General features: G+C 40.9%; 1 protein-coding gene across 1 annotated transcript in view; it reads left to right on the top strand.

The window, feature by feature from the left end:
* The first annotated feature begins 2,163 nt into the window (after window positions 1-2,163).
* Window positions 2,164-15,753, top strand: part of lancl2 (LanC lantibiotic synthetase component C-like 2 (bacterial)) — a 36,823-nt gene continuing 23,233 nt past the window's right edge. The window contains exons 1-5 of the mRNA XM_086305400.1: window positions 2,164-2,457; window positions 3,230-3,432; window positions 6,529-6,646; window positions 7,410-7,617; window positions 9,692-9,839. Coding sequence (XP_086161526.1) covers window positions 3,268-3,432; window positions 6,529-6,646; window positions 7,410-7,617; window positions 9,692-9,839 — 639 coding nt within the window. The 5' untranslated portion in view covers window positions 2,164-2,457; window positions 3,230-3,267. The remainder of the gene's footprint in view (window positions 2,458-3,229; window positions 3,433-6,528; window positions 6,647-7,409; window positions 7,618-9,691; window positions 9,840-15,753) is intronic.

The following is a 15,753-nucleotide window of genomic DNA, read 5'->3' as shown; positions in this document are numbered from 1 at the left end:
TCAGTTATCTTGGTGTTTTTCTATATTATGATTTATGATCTGATACTGTTGTGATTATGATTATCATTTAGTAGCCTTTGGTCAGTGTCAAGTCTGTCTCTGTCTAGTCTGTGTCTTAGTAAAGTGTGTTTTGTTTCCTGTTTTACTTTGAAGGTTCTTGTTCCTGTCTGATGTTAGTATGTGCAGCTTTGTTCCCCCTGTCTCGTTAGCCCTGATCTCTCCCAGCTGTGTCTCCCTCCTGTTGCCGATTTCCCCGTTACTACCCTGTGTATATAAGCCCTGTGTTTTCCCATGCTCAGTGTCGCGTCGTACCATCAGTTTATGCCTGTGTGTTCTTGGTCTCAGTGTTCCGTCCTCACTTTATGTTTGTTTTCCTGCCAGCAATAAAGCTGAGGTTTTTTGAGTTACATTCCATTTTCCGAGTCCTGCATTTGGATCCTCATCTCTGCCTGCCCGCACACAGAGCCTTGACAAAATTGAAGAGACAAAATATGATCACGCTAAAATTTAACTGGCACACGATTATGTGACAAAACTCTTAAACTGGCTTAAAATATTAATTTAAATTGTGCATCTAAATTGAATTTTAAAACTAGAGTGGTTGAAAATAACCACTCTTCTTCTCCCATCTTCCTTTCCTCATCGCCAAGTGGCCATGGCAGATGCCACCCCGTCCTAGAGCCTGATTCTGCCGGAGGTTTCTCTCTTTTAAAAGGGAGTTTTTCCTTCCCACTGTCACCAAAGTGCTTGCTCTTAGGGGGTTGGAGTTTTTGTGTATTTTTGTAGGGTCTTGACCTTACAATATAAAGCACAATATAAAGGAAGTGTTGTTGTTGTTTGGCGCTGTTTCTTAACTTAAAATGTCCAATTACAACAGGACATTTTAAGTTAAGAAATAGCGCCAAACCACAAAATTAAATTAAATTAAATTAAATGAAAAAAGCTTTGAATTTGTGCTTCGTTTCATTTGCTATAAATTTGCTAAAAATGTAATATCAGATTAGAATAGTGTGTCTCAATATAATGTATCATTGGTCTACAGGATGATGCTGTGATACATGATACATTTGAAGTAGATGTCATAGTAATGTCTTTCTGTATGTGTGAACAAACCAGTGGTGAAAAGACACCAGAGATGATGTTTGAGGTTAGCTGGTTAGATTCGTCTAGATATTCTACTTTCTGTGTTCTATTGGAAAGGACCGATTGTATGCTTTGCTAACAACTGCAAATGTGACAAATGTGTTACAATAACTATGTGTGTTGTTTTAGCAGCAATAATATTAAATGAAAAAACGCTGAGAATGACTAGTAGTAGGTGACACTGAATGCTTGCCGTGTGATGAACTGTTACTACCATTGATTGTGTGTTTTCTACCATAAACTGAGAAGCTACACTTTGTATATTCACCAGAATAGAGGAAATAAAGTACCCAGCGTTCAAAATTCTCCTAAACTCAATTTAACCTGTCCATGGTGCTCAAAAAGACGTTTACTCCCATGGATGACTCTTATTCAGAAAAATCTTTTAGTGATCATCAGTTTCTTTGGCTGAAGAGACTGAAAGGTTCCCTGGAAAGCAGTTTCAAACTGCTTTAGAGGTCCTGCAGGATATTGGGATGAAGCGGTGCTCTGGAGATACAAGGGAAAAGACAGATGTGGAAACAGCTGAATCAAAGAGCCATTAGTGCTCTGATTGCACTAATAGTTATAGCTTGTGGTCAGCTAATTCAAAAATGGAATCCAAAAAGCATTTGTATCTCTTAAAGTGCAACCGAGATGCAGATAAAATGTGAATCCTTAGAAGAGCGACAAAGTTTTGTCTTCTGTTGGAGGTAGAGCCTTTTCTCTAATGTGTTTCCTTTCAAATCTTAAAAAAAAGAAAAAGGAAAGAGGAAACAGGATGAATAGACGAAAGAGGGTTGTGTGTGGAATTTGTTAGGAGGGAGAAAGGGAGGGGTGGTGGTTTGTTATATTGCTTAATCCGGGCAGCACGGTATCACACACTAACACCATCTGTCACCATTTACATAGGAGTCAGCTACCGAACTGGGCTGCTGGGTACTGACGGGCACCGGGCGGCTGCTGGAGGGGAAGTCTGTGTCAGTGAGGTGGTTACGCCCGTGGTCTGTGTACAAACCGTCGGGGTGTGCGTGTGTGTGTAGGGGTGGGGGGTGAGTGTTACTGATTTGGCATCGGCAGCAATCCGATGTGCGCTCAGTGAGGAGGATGCTGAGGAAGGAGAGGCAGGGCGAGACACAGTGATGCGGTGACACATGGCTGCCTGCCGGTGCACTTAGACTGCGGCTCACACTTCTTTCCATTCACCGAAAAATAGGAGAGGCTGGACTCCGGGTTGCCTAGAGACGCTGCTCGGAGGCTGGAGGCTGCCGCAACCGACAAACGAGCTGTGGAAGCCCCGCACACTGCTGATCGGACAGCCTGCTGATCCCTTTGGTAAGCCCAATTTTGGCTCCACCTGGCAGTACCTGCAGCATTTTAGCATCGCAGCTGCTGTTGCTAATATAACGACCTGCTGTTTGGGCTACCACAGTAATGCCAGTGTAGCAACAATTGTTCTCCTTTTCCATTCAGACGTCTCATTGCGCAAACTTAAGCGTCACACTTGGTTCCAAAGAAGGTGTATTACTCATGGCATTATTTATTAATCTCTCAATTTAACAACAGTCCAAGGTGACATTCATTAAAGTTTTTTTTTTTTACCCTCGGATGTTAAATGCAATACTTCGTGTTTGTAAAACTTGATTTTGAACGTGTTCAATTTGTTTGTGCTCTATTTCTAACTTTCAGCTGAAGTTACATTCAGTATTCTTTTGGTCTGTGCGATGCAAAGCAAAATATATTTCTGGGGAATAACAGAAACAGCAGTGAAGAATATGCCTTTAAAAGTACTCAAGGAAACCGAGACTGAATGAAAAACGAGGACTTTTAATGTAAAATGAGTAACTCCAAGCTTTAAATGTCATTTTGTGTGAATCAAAATAACTTTTAAAGGGTAGCTTTGCATGCTTTTTTAATTTCGATTAATAAAGGCATGTTGTCCTGTGGCTTCTTTTGTATGTCAATGGCATTAGACAAAACATAAATACACTACTCGATCCTTTTAATGATTACATTCCATTTACATATTATTTCATGTCACTTTAGTGTGGTTTAAAACAATATTTCTGTAAGGCGATTTTTTATTTCCACTATATTGGCTCTACAGCGTACTGAGATATTTGGCCTTGCCGAGCCGCCGTAGAGATGGGAGATAACATGTCCAAGCGACTGAAGCTGATCTCGGCTACAGACGCAGAGATGGAGGAGCGCTCTTTTTCAAACCCATATCCCGACTGGGACCAAGGAGTCCTCACCTCCAACTCTGGAGCGGATGTAGTTTGCAATGACTCCCTTGATTCGGAAGGAAAGGTGAGATGTTTTCCCTCACTTTGGTTTTCACATCTGCTAACAGAAAGTAAAGCTAGCGTAGCCCAGGCTTGTTGTTGATACTACGGGACTGTTACGGTGTGGGAGTACCTGACATTGAAAGGGGTTCGTTTATGTTAGCGCATATAATTTCTTAGCTGTGGTTTGCGTCTGTCATCAGTCTAAATGCAATAATATTACAAAGCTAGTCACGTTTTGTCAAAGTAAGTAAAAAATACAGTTGTTTTTTGTTTGTTTTTTTTAGTTTCCGCGTCTGGGTCCTCTGGGTACACATATTACAGTACAGTAATAATCGGTGAAGCTGGTGTTATGGTCTGAAATGACAGTCAGATCTTGGAGGTTTCTTTCACATAAACAAAAAATAAATAAATCTGCAATTAAATTCCACATATTTTTTCCCACTGACAGGTATGCTTCACCAAATATAATCGTATCGTAAGTTTGGTAGTCAAAGTCTAATTTTAGGCTGTTTTTGAATCCTGCAAGTGAAAGTAACTAATTTTTTCATTGGCTCATATGAAGATGGTTTTACCCAACAAAATAACTCATCTCCAGTGTTTTTAGGAAGGTCATAGAACAGAATATAGAACATTCAACGTTACGTCGTCTGTTTTTAAGTTATTCAAGTTAATATCTTTACATCTTTATACATTTTATTAAATTTATACCTTTAATATAATTTACCTCTGCACTCTTATTCCTGTCTTTTAAAAACAAGAAAAATATTAAGAGTTTGGAGTTGGTTACAAAAAGAGAGAGAGAGGAGCTTCGGAAAATACCTGGATTTCAATTTTCTGGTCGTCAATGAATTTTCAAGAAGGCTCGTTTGCTGTTATGTTGAGCTTTTTGTATTTTCACACAAAGCTTGGCTGCTGTAAATGTGTATTGGCATTTTGAAGACTGTATTCACCATTACAGACATATAGTTGACCTGTTATAACACATTTCTCTCTCTGTATTTTGCATCTGTAATGTTGTTGTATTATTTCGCAACCATGTCATGAATTCAGTAAGACTTATTAGATACCCAAAGACTGCCCAAAGACTTTATGATTCTGTGAAACAGAATTTAACAGCTCCAGAAGATCAAGAACGTAGCAACTTATCAATTTGTTGCGGTAATTGTGAAACTATGTTCAGAATATGTGCATGAACATACTCGCACAGGATTGGCTGAGACGCTGTACACAGCCGTTTGCTGACTGGCAGTGCCTGAAATTAGATGGAAAGCTCAGGAGCTAACACTATAGCACTGTATAATTGTTGGCTGTTGAGGTATATCAGCAGCCCCCCTTCTTTTCTTTTATTGTATTGAAAGTTTATTCGCCAAATCAATACAAATCACAACAACAGTCTCCAAGGCGACTGTTGTTGTGATTTGGCGTTATATAAATAAAAGTGAATTGAATTGAATATTCACTGCTAACACCAGGTGCACTCGCTCCTTGTGTTTCCTACCTTTACTCATGTTGTGGTCCATGATATCATTCAGCTGTCTCCTCAGTAAGTATTTTGACCCACAATAAGACAAAAATTCAAGTCCAGCATCGTGGACTGCAGCAGTTGGAATGCGCTTCGTGTTCATTGAAATTCAACAACAGGAAGAAGCTCATCAGGCAGGCTTAAATATGCTCAAGTATTTTTTTTGAATTTAATGGCATTTGCCAAAAAATCTCCAGATATAGAAATTTACAAATATTTGCTAAAGTGGATCCATTACAGATGTTTGCTAATGAATTGTAAACACTGTTATATTGTGTTGAAGTCAGAGCTGTAGATTTTTGTGTCACCGTCATTAAAGGCCTCATTCTCCTCTTTGGCTGTTCTGAAGATTTCATTGTTATGCAGAACAGCACCATCTATTCATGTGTCTGTCACTGTGTTCTTTTCCTTCACCATCGAGCTCCTCGTCGAACTGTTGCAGAGCAGAGAGAACAGACAGCCTTGGTCACAGTCCTCTCTGGTCAGGCTCTGACGCTCAAAGCCTCACCAAATATTGACTTTCAATCTTTTTTGTTGCACTTAAATGTTTCAGTTCATCAAACAAATTTAAATGTTAGACAAAGATAACACGAATAAACATAAAATATAGTTTCTAAATGAAGGTGTTTGTTATTAAGGGGGGAAAAATCCAAACCTACATGGCCTTGTGTGAAAAAGCAGTTTGATTCAGAATTTTGCCCTGCCCTACTTTTCAGCGCATTCACGCTGTAGGTGATTCTGTGTGAATGGATTCTGTAGAGAATTAGTTCATTTCACATCCACAAGCAAATCAGCCTTTAAAGCATGGCCTGACCCATGATGTTAAATTAGTAAAAAATTGGGCCTTGTGGAAAACAACCTAATTAACATTTGCTTAAATGATTCCTAATGATAAGAAGATTGGACCATGAACTTATATCTGAGCATTTATTAGATTTGCCACTGCTGCTATTAGCAGATCACATATAGACATTGAGCTTGCTCAACCTATGTGGATGAAAACATTAGATATTGTTCTAATCCTGACTTGGGAAACTGAATTGGGTGTTTGTGATCGATTCGACTTGGTGTCAACAGCAGAGAAAGGAGAAAATGGCACGACTGTGAGCATATTCAAAATAAAAAGTTACTCATCTGAAATGAAACTAAGCTGAACAACATACTGGTATTTTTTCACTTCTCATTTTATTTATTTTACCAAGACATTCAAATTCAGTAAATGTAAATGTATGATCTTGGTACATTTATTTGTTCCATTTTCTTTTACAGCATCAGGAAAGCAATGTTTATGTCCAGCCTAATGTTTCTTTACTGTCCCAGTCTCTGCGATTCGTATCAAATCAGTACTCAGCAAAAGCCGATACCCATACATTTATGTCCTTGACTCAAGACAGCCTAACTCATTCATTGCTGTGTATAAACAAGCTTAAATATGATTCTGTCTCCCAGTGCATGTTACTTAACTTCCTGCTGCTCCCTCCCTCCTCTGTTGTTCCATCTGTGCTACCACAGAATCAGCATTTAGCTTTATAGCTGATGGATAGTGCAGCTCTTGAGTCTGACAACTTGGAGTTTATAAATGTATTCTCTCTTCAGGTTAGCACATCCTTTCAGAAGAAGGTCCAGAGTAAGATCAAAGATCTCCTCCAGCAGATGGAGGAAGGCCTAAAGACAGCCGACCCCCATGACTTCTCCACCTACACCGGCTGGACAGGTGTGTCCCTGACTACTCTAAAAATGTGAAGAGAGCACAGTTCTGTTATCCATCCACCCAAAAATATTCTCTATTTTATACGCTTAGGTCCATAAGTATTTGGACAACGACAAACACTAATGTTCTCTCTGTACACAATTAATAGATATTAAATTAACAGTTAACACTGAACTGAAATGCAGACCTTGAACTTTGATTTAGGGATTTAACAAAAGTATTGCAATAAAGGAATTGCAGATATTTTTTGTACATAGTCCCCCATTTACAGAGAAAAGTTTAGAGGTTTAGTCTAAAGTTCAAATTAATAATGACACAAAATATGTTTCAAAAGCAACCCAAGAGTTTATTAAGGCAAATAAAAAAAATCAGTAATTACCAGATGTAAATCATTGACCTTATCTATGGTTTACATGATTTACAGTAGAGAGAGCGTTTTAGTTAATGAAGATAAAACTGGAGCCAGAGAGAGGATGTGCTGCAGTGTTTGGTGGCACGTTTGGTGATTTCTAGACTTCGGGCAGTCACTGGCTGCAAAAAAAAATAAAATCATCCAAGCGTTAAGAACAGGGCTTACATTTGTCCTGTAACTGAAAATTAGGGACTACGTACAAAAATGTCTGTGGTTAGTGGAATACATCTGAATTAAAACTCAAAGTTGCTACTCAGTCACATCTAGACTGTTTGATTTAAAATCCACAGTGGTGGTGTGCAGTCATTGTCCAAATACTTATAGACCTAACTGTGTCTTTTCTTTTCACTGCAGGCATTGCATTGCTGTACCTTCAACTGCACCGGGTCTCAAATGAGGCCTCCTACCTGCATAGAGCCCTAGACTACGTAAAGAGGACCATGAGGATCCTGAATGGGCGCAAAGTGACATTTCTATGTGGTGATGCGGGGCCTCTGGCAGTGGGTGCGGTGGTCCACCACAAACTGAATAACACGACTGACAGCAAAGAGTGTCTGTCCAGGTTAGACGGATTGCTTGAGATGCTCGATCTTTATCTGAAAGAGTAGCAGAGTCTCTGGTGAAATCGTACTGCTACTGTGCACTATATAAACCCCATATATACAATGAAGATTTAGTCAGTGACATAAGTGTAATTTGGCATCCATACAGACAGGATAGCTTTCCCAGCCCCATGTAGGCTTTGATGGTAGGCTATTTCCAGTTTTGCTTTGGAGTGTGTTTGTTTTTGGGTCACCCCACTGGGCGGGCAGTGTGAACAAGCAAGTTTGTGAAGGCAATGACTTCAGAACGAAGCAATAAAGAAGCAATGGAAGCTGCCAGTATTTTTTTTTAATTGACAGCACATTCCCTGAAAGGCCCGTGTGGTAGAAAGGACCTGAAGCCCACAGTGTTATGGACACCTGACTGACTTTATTTACGATTTGTTTCTTACTCATGCAGCTGCTCTTCCAGCTGCCTCATTCCATGCGGCACAGCTCTCCCATCAGGTCCCAGTATCCTACTGAAGTAGGGCAGGCATGGTCAGGTGATGGAGAACAGCTTTGTGGGCCAGCCTCCCCTGACACAACAACCTGAACCTACTTCTTTACTCCTGCCACCTCATACCCCCATTGCCCGACTCAGGGCGCCATCCAGCTTAGCCTTTGAAGAGGGAGTCGACCCTCCTCAGGCACTCCTTCTCCACCGTGCTGTACTTGGCCTCCTGTTCCGTTTCCTGGTGATGTATACAACTGGGCGGTCGGGCCCTTCTTTACCTACTGGGACAAAACTACCCCCAGCTCTCCGTTTGAAGCTGAATAAAAGGGAGAGACAAGTTAGGAGTGTGAAGCAGGGGTTTGTTTATCTGTACGACCACCCCCTCGCGCTGCTATAGCCACTGGACCAGTTCTGGGGCTTCCTTTCGGGTGAGATCAATCAAGGAAATGATCGGGTCCACAAAGCCAGGCACAAACCGATGGTAGTAACCAGCCAGCCCCAAGAACTGTCTCACCAGGATACGATGGCTATTTTTTGAGGCGGAAATGTTGGAATTTGGCACCTCCAGCCCCAACTCATCTCTTTTGTTCACCAGGCTCACCATTGTAGCAGTTTCAGCCTCTCTCCATGCTTGGAGGAGTTTGAGGTGATATATCTGTGGGGCTCCTCCCCTGTCTGATTGTACCACCTCATAGTCAGCGTCCCCCGCTCACCGCGAAGGAGGGAGTGATACAGGCCCTTTATCTGCTGGTGGAAATTGAGTCTAGCCCTTCTGTTGCACAAGTGGTGCGACTGTTGTTGTGATTTGGCACTGTAATAAAATTGAATTGACTTGAATTAAGGGATGCGTCAGGCATGGGATTTTTGCGTATGTCCGCATGCACACACGACAGTTGATACTCCGCTAGTGTCACTGCTGCCTCCAATCTTGTGGGCTGGTGGCGACGCATCCACTCTGCCATTCTGGCTGGGAGCCCCTTCACAAACTGCTTAAGCACCAACCGCCTCCACCAGGCGCTCCTTCCCCTCCTCAGGGCTGGGCCACAGCCACCTGGACACCGTGTCACTGCCTTGCATAGGCGAACGGCTAGTCATCCGATCCCCTATGAAGCTTTGATGGTGGTCCTCCAAGGCGAGCTTCATCCGATCTACAATTATATGCCGGACATCCACAAAATGGCCCCGTGCCGTCGCAGGCAAGCTGAGAGCCGCCAGCTGAGCCTCCCCCCACGGTCTTGGTCATGGCATGAAAAACCTCCAAGAAGGCTAAATCTTAACTGCACTTAGGATATTTCATCTTTGATCGTATGCTCACATTGGAGAGCTATGTTGAAATTGTAATCCTGAGGTAAAATCCGATATCATGGATACTAGAAGACCACCAAGATAAAATAATGAGTGTGTCAGTAAGAATAATACGGGGTTTTTAAAATTCCTCAACCAGTGTATTAATCCACATTTGCTGGTGCTGTGAGGAGCTGCAGTATTTGCGGTCAGGATAGTGAATGAATATTATCCCCCATGGCTCAGGTGGAAAACAAATCTGTGCTTGATCCGTACCCCAGCCTCATGCAGTGATTGTTGTGTTTCTCCATCAGGCTTCTTCAGCTTCAGCGGTCTGTGCTGAGCCCAGACTCTGATATACCAGATGAGCTGCTGTATGGTCGTGCTGGATACCTTTATGCTTTGCTGTACGTTAACAAAGAGATCGGCACTGACGCTGTGGATGAGGACACCATTACAAAGGTGAGACTTGCACATGTCATATGTGCTTTTTCAGATTAATAATGATAAAGACATGTCTGACAATGTTATGTCACGTTGTTTGTTAACATTCTCCATGTTTTGCGAGGGTATTCTGCTCGTGTATGGTGTTGTAAGCAACACTGTACTGAAGTGTTCAGCCCTGAATTGGCTCATTGTCACCAATATCTGATCCAGCTTTTTGAGGGAGGATAGGATTCATATTAATGCTCCAGATACCTGATCTATGCAAATCAGGATAAATTCCTTATTTGTCCTTAAACTTCATTTTGAGACAGAAATCTTCATAATGCTGCATTTTGTTTACGCCACATAAACGTAGTCACCATGCTGTCACTTAGGTCGCACACAACCCTTTAGTTACTGGCCTGTTGAATTTTTGGAGCCACAAGTAACCATAGTTAGACTGAAAGGTGAAGTACTGAGTTATCAGTTTGACCAGTGATGTACCAACACCTGTAGAATTAAATGATTCCCAACAGAGGGTTTAATACCAGAACAAAAATGGTCAACTCAATTACTTCAACTCCTTTAAAACACTGACACCGTAGCAGATCATTCAAATCGTAGTGTGACAAGACTGATACTGAAGTGTTAGGATAGTTGCAGAGTAGCCTAGTATTGTTGCCGTTACATTAAGTTAGTATAAGTATTTAATGACAGCCATGCCACCTTTTACTCTATGCAACAAAGGTGATGTCTCAAACAAAGTGGTGAGGTGCAGTTCAGGATAAGGTAAAAATAATAATACTTTGGAAGTTGTTCCTGACTCTGACCTTCTTATTAGCAAAGACTTCTTGGAGAGGGTTGGCAGTGGACGGTATCAGAGCACAGAGGACATGGGACCCAAAAACACAACATGCAAACTCAAACACACTGTGACTAATAATCTCTCATATTTTTTGGTTATTTATTTAGGAACACACAGTCACTGCAGGACCAGCTGTCACCATTTGGTGTAGCGCCAGACTGAAATACATATACTGTGCCCGATTTCTCACTCGCTTTCTTACAAATACACTAGGGCTGAACGATTATGGAAAATAATCTAATTGCGATTTTTTTGCCCCAATATTGCGATTGCGATGCGATTATTTTTTTAAGGTCTTTGTCTTCTGTATTATTAAACAAAGACAAGCAATACATCATATAGTATGGCCAATACTATATTACATTAATTTTAAACTGTTCTTTCCTGGAAGACAGACCTCTGTTATGATGACATGAGGTGATGCATGAATTGATGACTGACATTTTTATTTAACTTCTTCAATCACAACAGTATATTTGAACATACACAATAGTTTATTTTTAGCTTACAAACATCTGAGCATAAAGTGCTGACAAGGAACCCTGGTGTAAACATTAAAATGAAAGTCAGTACAATGTGCAGATTGCAGAAATATACATAAACAAAATCAGTGGCTTTACCACACTCAGTTTTTCGACATCTGTGAACTACTAGACAGTCATTCAATTAAAAAATAATATTAAATAAATAAAACTAATAAATAAAAAATACACACATCTTACTGATCTCTGCAGTCAGTAACATTACACATAAAGTGCAAACATAATAGCAATTGTATAAACACACACACAAACACGCCTTTAAAGTTTAAAGGCGTGAAATTGGACGGTCTAGCCAATCAGAAGGCTAGTTCTGATTAGCGTCACCGCTGTCTCGGTGGAGTTTAATAAACTCGGCCGTCTGCTTCTTGCTATCTAAAATATAACCAGACACTGGTGTAAATTCTCGACTGTCTCATACTTCTGTTTAATAAGTTTTCTGTTTGACGTTTAGTCAGCTGTGTGAAAACCAAGGAGGAACCCACCCGGGGGATTAATAAAGTTTTATTTTATCTAATCTAATAACTTTAATCTCAGCCAAACCGATTTACTCACGAACAAACAAAACACTGAAAAAAGCCCAACAATAACATTTTTAGGTTGTCTAAGTGACTTATATATTACGTTTAACCCGAGCAGCGAAACTCCGCGGTGATCTGAAAATGATGTGCCGGGAGTTGTGCCGTTCTCGGCCGCATCAGTAACCCTCGAGCTCCCGGCTAGCTGTCGAGCTGGTGGGTAGCAGACGCCTCTGAAAACGTCGAAGCACTTTTGCAAATATGGGATATCTTGATAAACCGAGCAGATATTTGATGTTTACACAACTACTTTCTCGCCTGAAAATATGTTAAAAGTTTATTTTGTGACCCTGAAAGATTAGTATGAGTAATTTTAAAACTTAGTAGCGGCCGCCATTGCTGGAAACTGGAGTTTGGCTGGGCCGCGCTATGAATTCTGGGATATGGTAGTAATTTGGACAGCCTTCGGCGCGTCGCTGTGACGTAATCGGTCTACAAATGCGGCCTCAGGAGGATGCAGCCCACGAATTTGGACATGTCCAGAGTATAATCGCAGCCTTTGCGGTTAGAAAATTGCACTTGATCATGTCGCGATATTATCGCAAATGCGATATATCGTTCAGCCCTAAAATACACACACAAAGTGAGGAAAGGGGTGAGAGAGTGGGCAGTAGCGGACGCACACAAGCTATCGTTGTTTTCAGAACCGGTAGATAAAAGTACTTTCATGGCCAAATAAGGAATAGAAATCGGATGCCCCAAAGCACCCAGTTTCCTGCAGTGCTGCACTGCTGTTCATCTCATTGTCAGCTGTGCTCGTATACCTGTCACCACACAACAACACTCAGCACTCTGGAGGCTTTACCAAACAGTGGCTCTCCTCCAGGACCCGCTTTATAGATGCTTTTATTTCTTTTTCTCGTGCTCAGATCTTTGCTCTCTGTTTTCAATCTTGTTCTGCTGCATTGTTGTCTCTGTGTGTATCAGTTATTAGAGAGGTCTCTGTGGTTTGCTAGTTATGCGTTTTTTCCCCCTTACTGATTCCCTGAGTAAATGTGTGTGTGTGTGTGTGTGAGCGAGCATGTATTCATATCTTTGTGGGGACCAAAGTTCAAAGTTTACTATACTTGTGTGGACCAGCAGCCCTTATGGGGACCAGAATCCTGGTCCCCACAAGTTTGAAGGCATTTTTAAGACTCAAAATGTGTTTTTAGTGACAGGGTTACAGTTGGGTTATGGTAAGGGTTAGGCATTCATTTTTCTGGGTTAGGGTAAGCAGCTAGGGAAAGCATTATGTCCCCACAAGATATGAATACCCAACAGTGTGCATGTGTTTGTGTTTCAAATGCCAGCCTGTCAGGGTTTTCTGTTCTTTATAGTGCGATGTTAAAATAATTTAAATTACAAGATGGGTTGAGAACCCTGTTAGAGTAGCAGTGGTAAATTATTAAGCTAAACCAGTCAGTCGTAAGGTCAGCTCCATAATAGGAAGGATTCTGCCACAGGGAAATGGACAGCTGCAGACATGACACACATGAGTGGTATAGATCTTCATGGAGCTTCATAGATCTGTGTAATGTATAACACATTCCCTGTGTAATGAACAGGGGATGTAAATCTGTCCTGCCATGATGGAGGCAGTGCTGCTGCTGCAGAACTGTTTTTCTTCACTCTGTCTTGCTTGGGGACATGATATACTGCTGACTCAGAACCCCGAGCCCCTTCAGTTCCACATATAGGCTACTGTGTATTACTGCATATATCTAAGCAGAATGTCCAGAAAACATGACTATAGAAAAACACAGTAGCTTGTCAAATATCCTCAGCACAATTTTGGGATGTGATTATTACCATGAGGAGAAATCGTCATCTCTAAGCAGTTTAGACCATTTGTGTTGGTGCAGCTTGGTGCAGGCATTTGAATATTACGATGGTTATGATAAAGCTGCAATTTTGAACTGTGAAGTTTGAGTACAAGCTCCAGGTTCCTTCCCCATGCTTTTTTGCTGTTTTCGTCCTATCAAGCAGAAGTGTAGCTAACTTGGGATCCATCTTCAATTCTAAATATGGAAGCGCTTCCCTGAAAAACACATCATCTGGATGGGATGCACTACAGAGGATGTTGTGTCCATGTTTTCAAAAAGAACTTCAGATTTGGGATTGTCGTCTACTTTGTCTCAGTCCATTTTAAATGAGCTTTGGCCCCGAGGAGGTGGCTGTGTTTCTGTGTTTCATACACAATGGAGTGATCTCCATGACAGGATCATGCTTGTTTTTAGGCAGACCACCTGAAGTTCCAGAGATCGCAAGCAACCAGTACTGATTTCAGCCTCCTCTGCAGAAATGTTGCTGTTTTGATGATATTATGCACCGTAGCTACTGACATATTCAGTCTTCACAGTTTTATGTTGAGGAACATAAACAATAAGTCCCAGTTGTCTCAGTTTAAACATTTGATATGGTTTCTATGTTTGGTAGTGAATTAAACAAGGCTTTATGAGCTTTGCAAATCACAGCATGCTGTTTTAAATTGTAACTCTTCCTCTGCCAGGGTGTCCAGACGTAAAAAAAAAAGAGCCAGTACACCTAAAGGTGGAAGATTAACACATAGGTGTTCATGTTAGTGTAAATGTGTCTTCTCTCCTTTAAAGAAAGTAAACAGAAACATATCTGAGGCTGATCGAGCAGCCACGTGTCATCCTAATCACCTGCTCGACCAATCAGTGGAAGACAAACTTCTGCTCCTTCCACATGGCAACGCCTCAGTTTAATCCAGGTTGTTTGGCTTTGGAGAAAGTGTTCCAGCTTATAGCTGTTCCTAAATGGAAGAGCATAAAGAAATCCCTCGTATAACACCCTGCTGCACATAAACCTTAGTAGCTGGTGTGCAGCAGTCTCATTGAATTTAAATCCCTCAACCTCTTAATCTAACCCAGATTTAATGTTATGGATAATTCTTTAGCTCTCAGAGGTTTGTGTCATATTAGTGAGCTGATAAATGATGTTGTCTTTCTGTTCAGAAGGAAGTATTTGCAGACAAGACATAAGATGCAACACCCACAGTCATAATGTCAGGCATGCAATGTTGTTGTCATAGACACACTGAGAGCGGTGGCCAGAATTAGTTATACAAGCATAGTTAGATGAAATATTCCAGGGTTTCTGATTGTGTAGTGTAACTGACACCACTAACGCACAAACGCACGTTTCCAAAAAAGTGATCCTAATATTCTAAAATAAGAAGCTAACAAAGGCTTGTTGTGTTCTACGATTTTCTATTTTCAGACTGTGATTTTTATTCTTTTATCCTCTCTTTTCTCTTGACAAGACACTCTGACAAGAAATAGCAGTAAAAAGCTTCCTGTCATCGGAATCATTTAGCCATCCATTGCCCATCCTCATCTGTGCCCTGTAGGCTGATGTGTGTGTCGTTTTGTATGTCTGTCTGCTTTTTGCTTGTCCTATTTAAAGTATTATTTTGTGTTATGTTTTATTGTGATGAAAGATTGTCCTATATGCATCAAATGATTTTAAATGGATCCGTACTTTATTGTGAAGGAGGCTAATCGTCTAATAAAAGGGAATTTTGTTAAGTGACGTGAGATGGTTGTTGTAAATTGGCACAGTGTAAATTAGACCACATTTATCTAGATTTTTATCATATGGGAGGCTCTGTGATCAAAGCATTTAAAATCGAGAGAATTTAGTCATGTTTGTTTCCTACGTTTGATTAGAAATGAAGATGAGAGGTTTGCCTGAAGTTTAACCTGCCTACCATCTCACATGGGAGACATGTAAAAATTTTCCAACTGACGACAGGTGATATATCCACGCAGGTGACCCTTTGATGGGCGGAGCAATGTGATCATCCACAGACTGATTTGCGGGTTTAGAATTTATACAGTTTTTTTGGAGGGAATATTTGAGCTTCTTGTCTTGTTTGTTTCATTATTAATATAGCTACTTTTTGTGGATTAATCATTTATTTATTTGAGATGTGCCAAATCGCACAAAAAACAACATTACAT

Source organism: Aulonocara sp. 'chitande type north' Nkhata Bay, linkage group LG9 (assembly GCF_057382095.1).
Source record: "Aulonocara sp. 'chitande type north' Nkhata Bay isolate Kocher_YH1m ecotype deep benthic linkage group LG9, A_spYH_male_GT1.1, whole genome shotgun sequence".
Lineage (NCBI taxonomy): Eukaryota > Metazoa > Chordata > Actinopteri > Cichliformes > Cichlidae > Aulonocara > Aulonocara sp. 'chitande type north' Nkhata Bay.
Note: the sequence above shows the minus strand (reverse complement) of the source record. Positions and strands in the feature narration are given on the sequence as shown.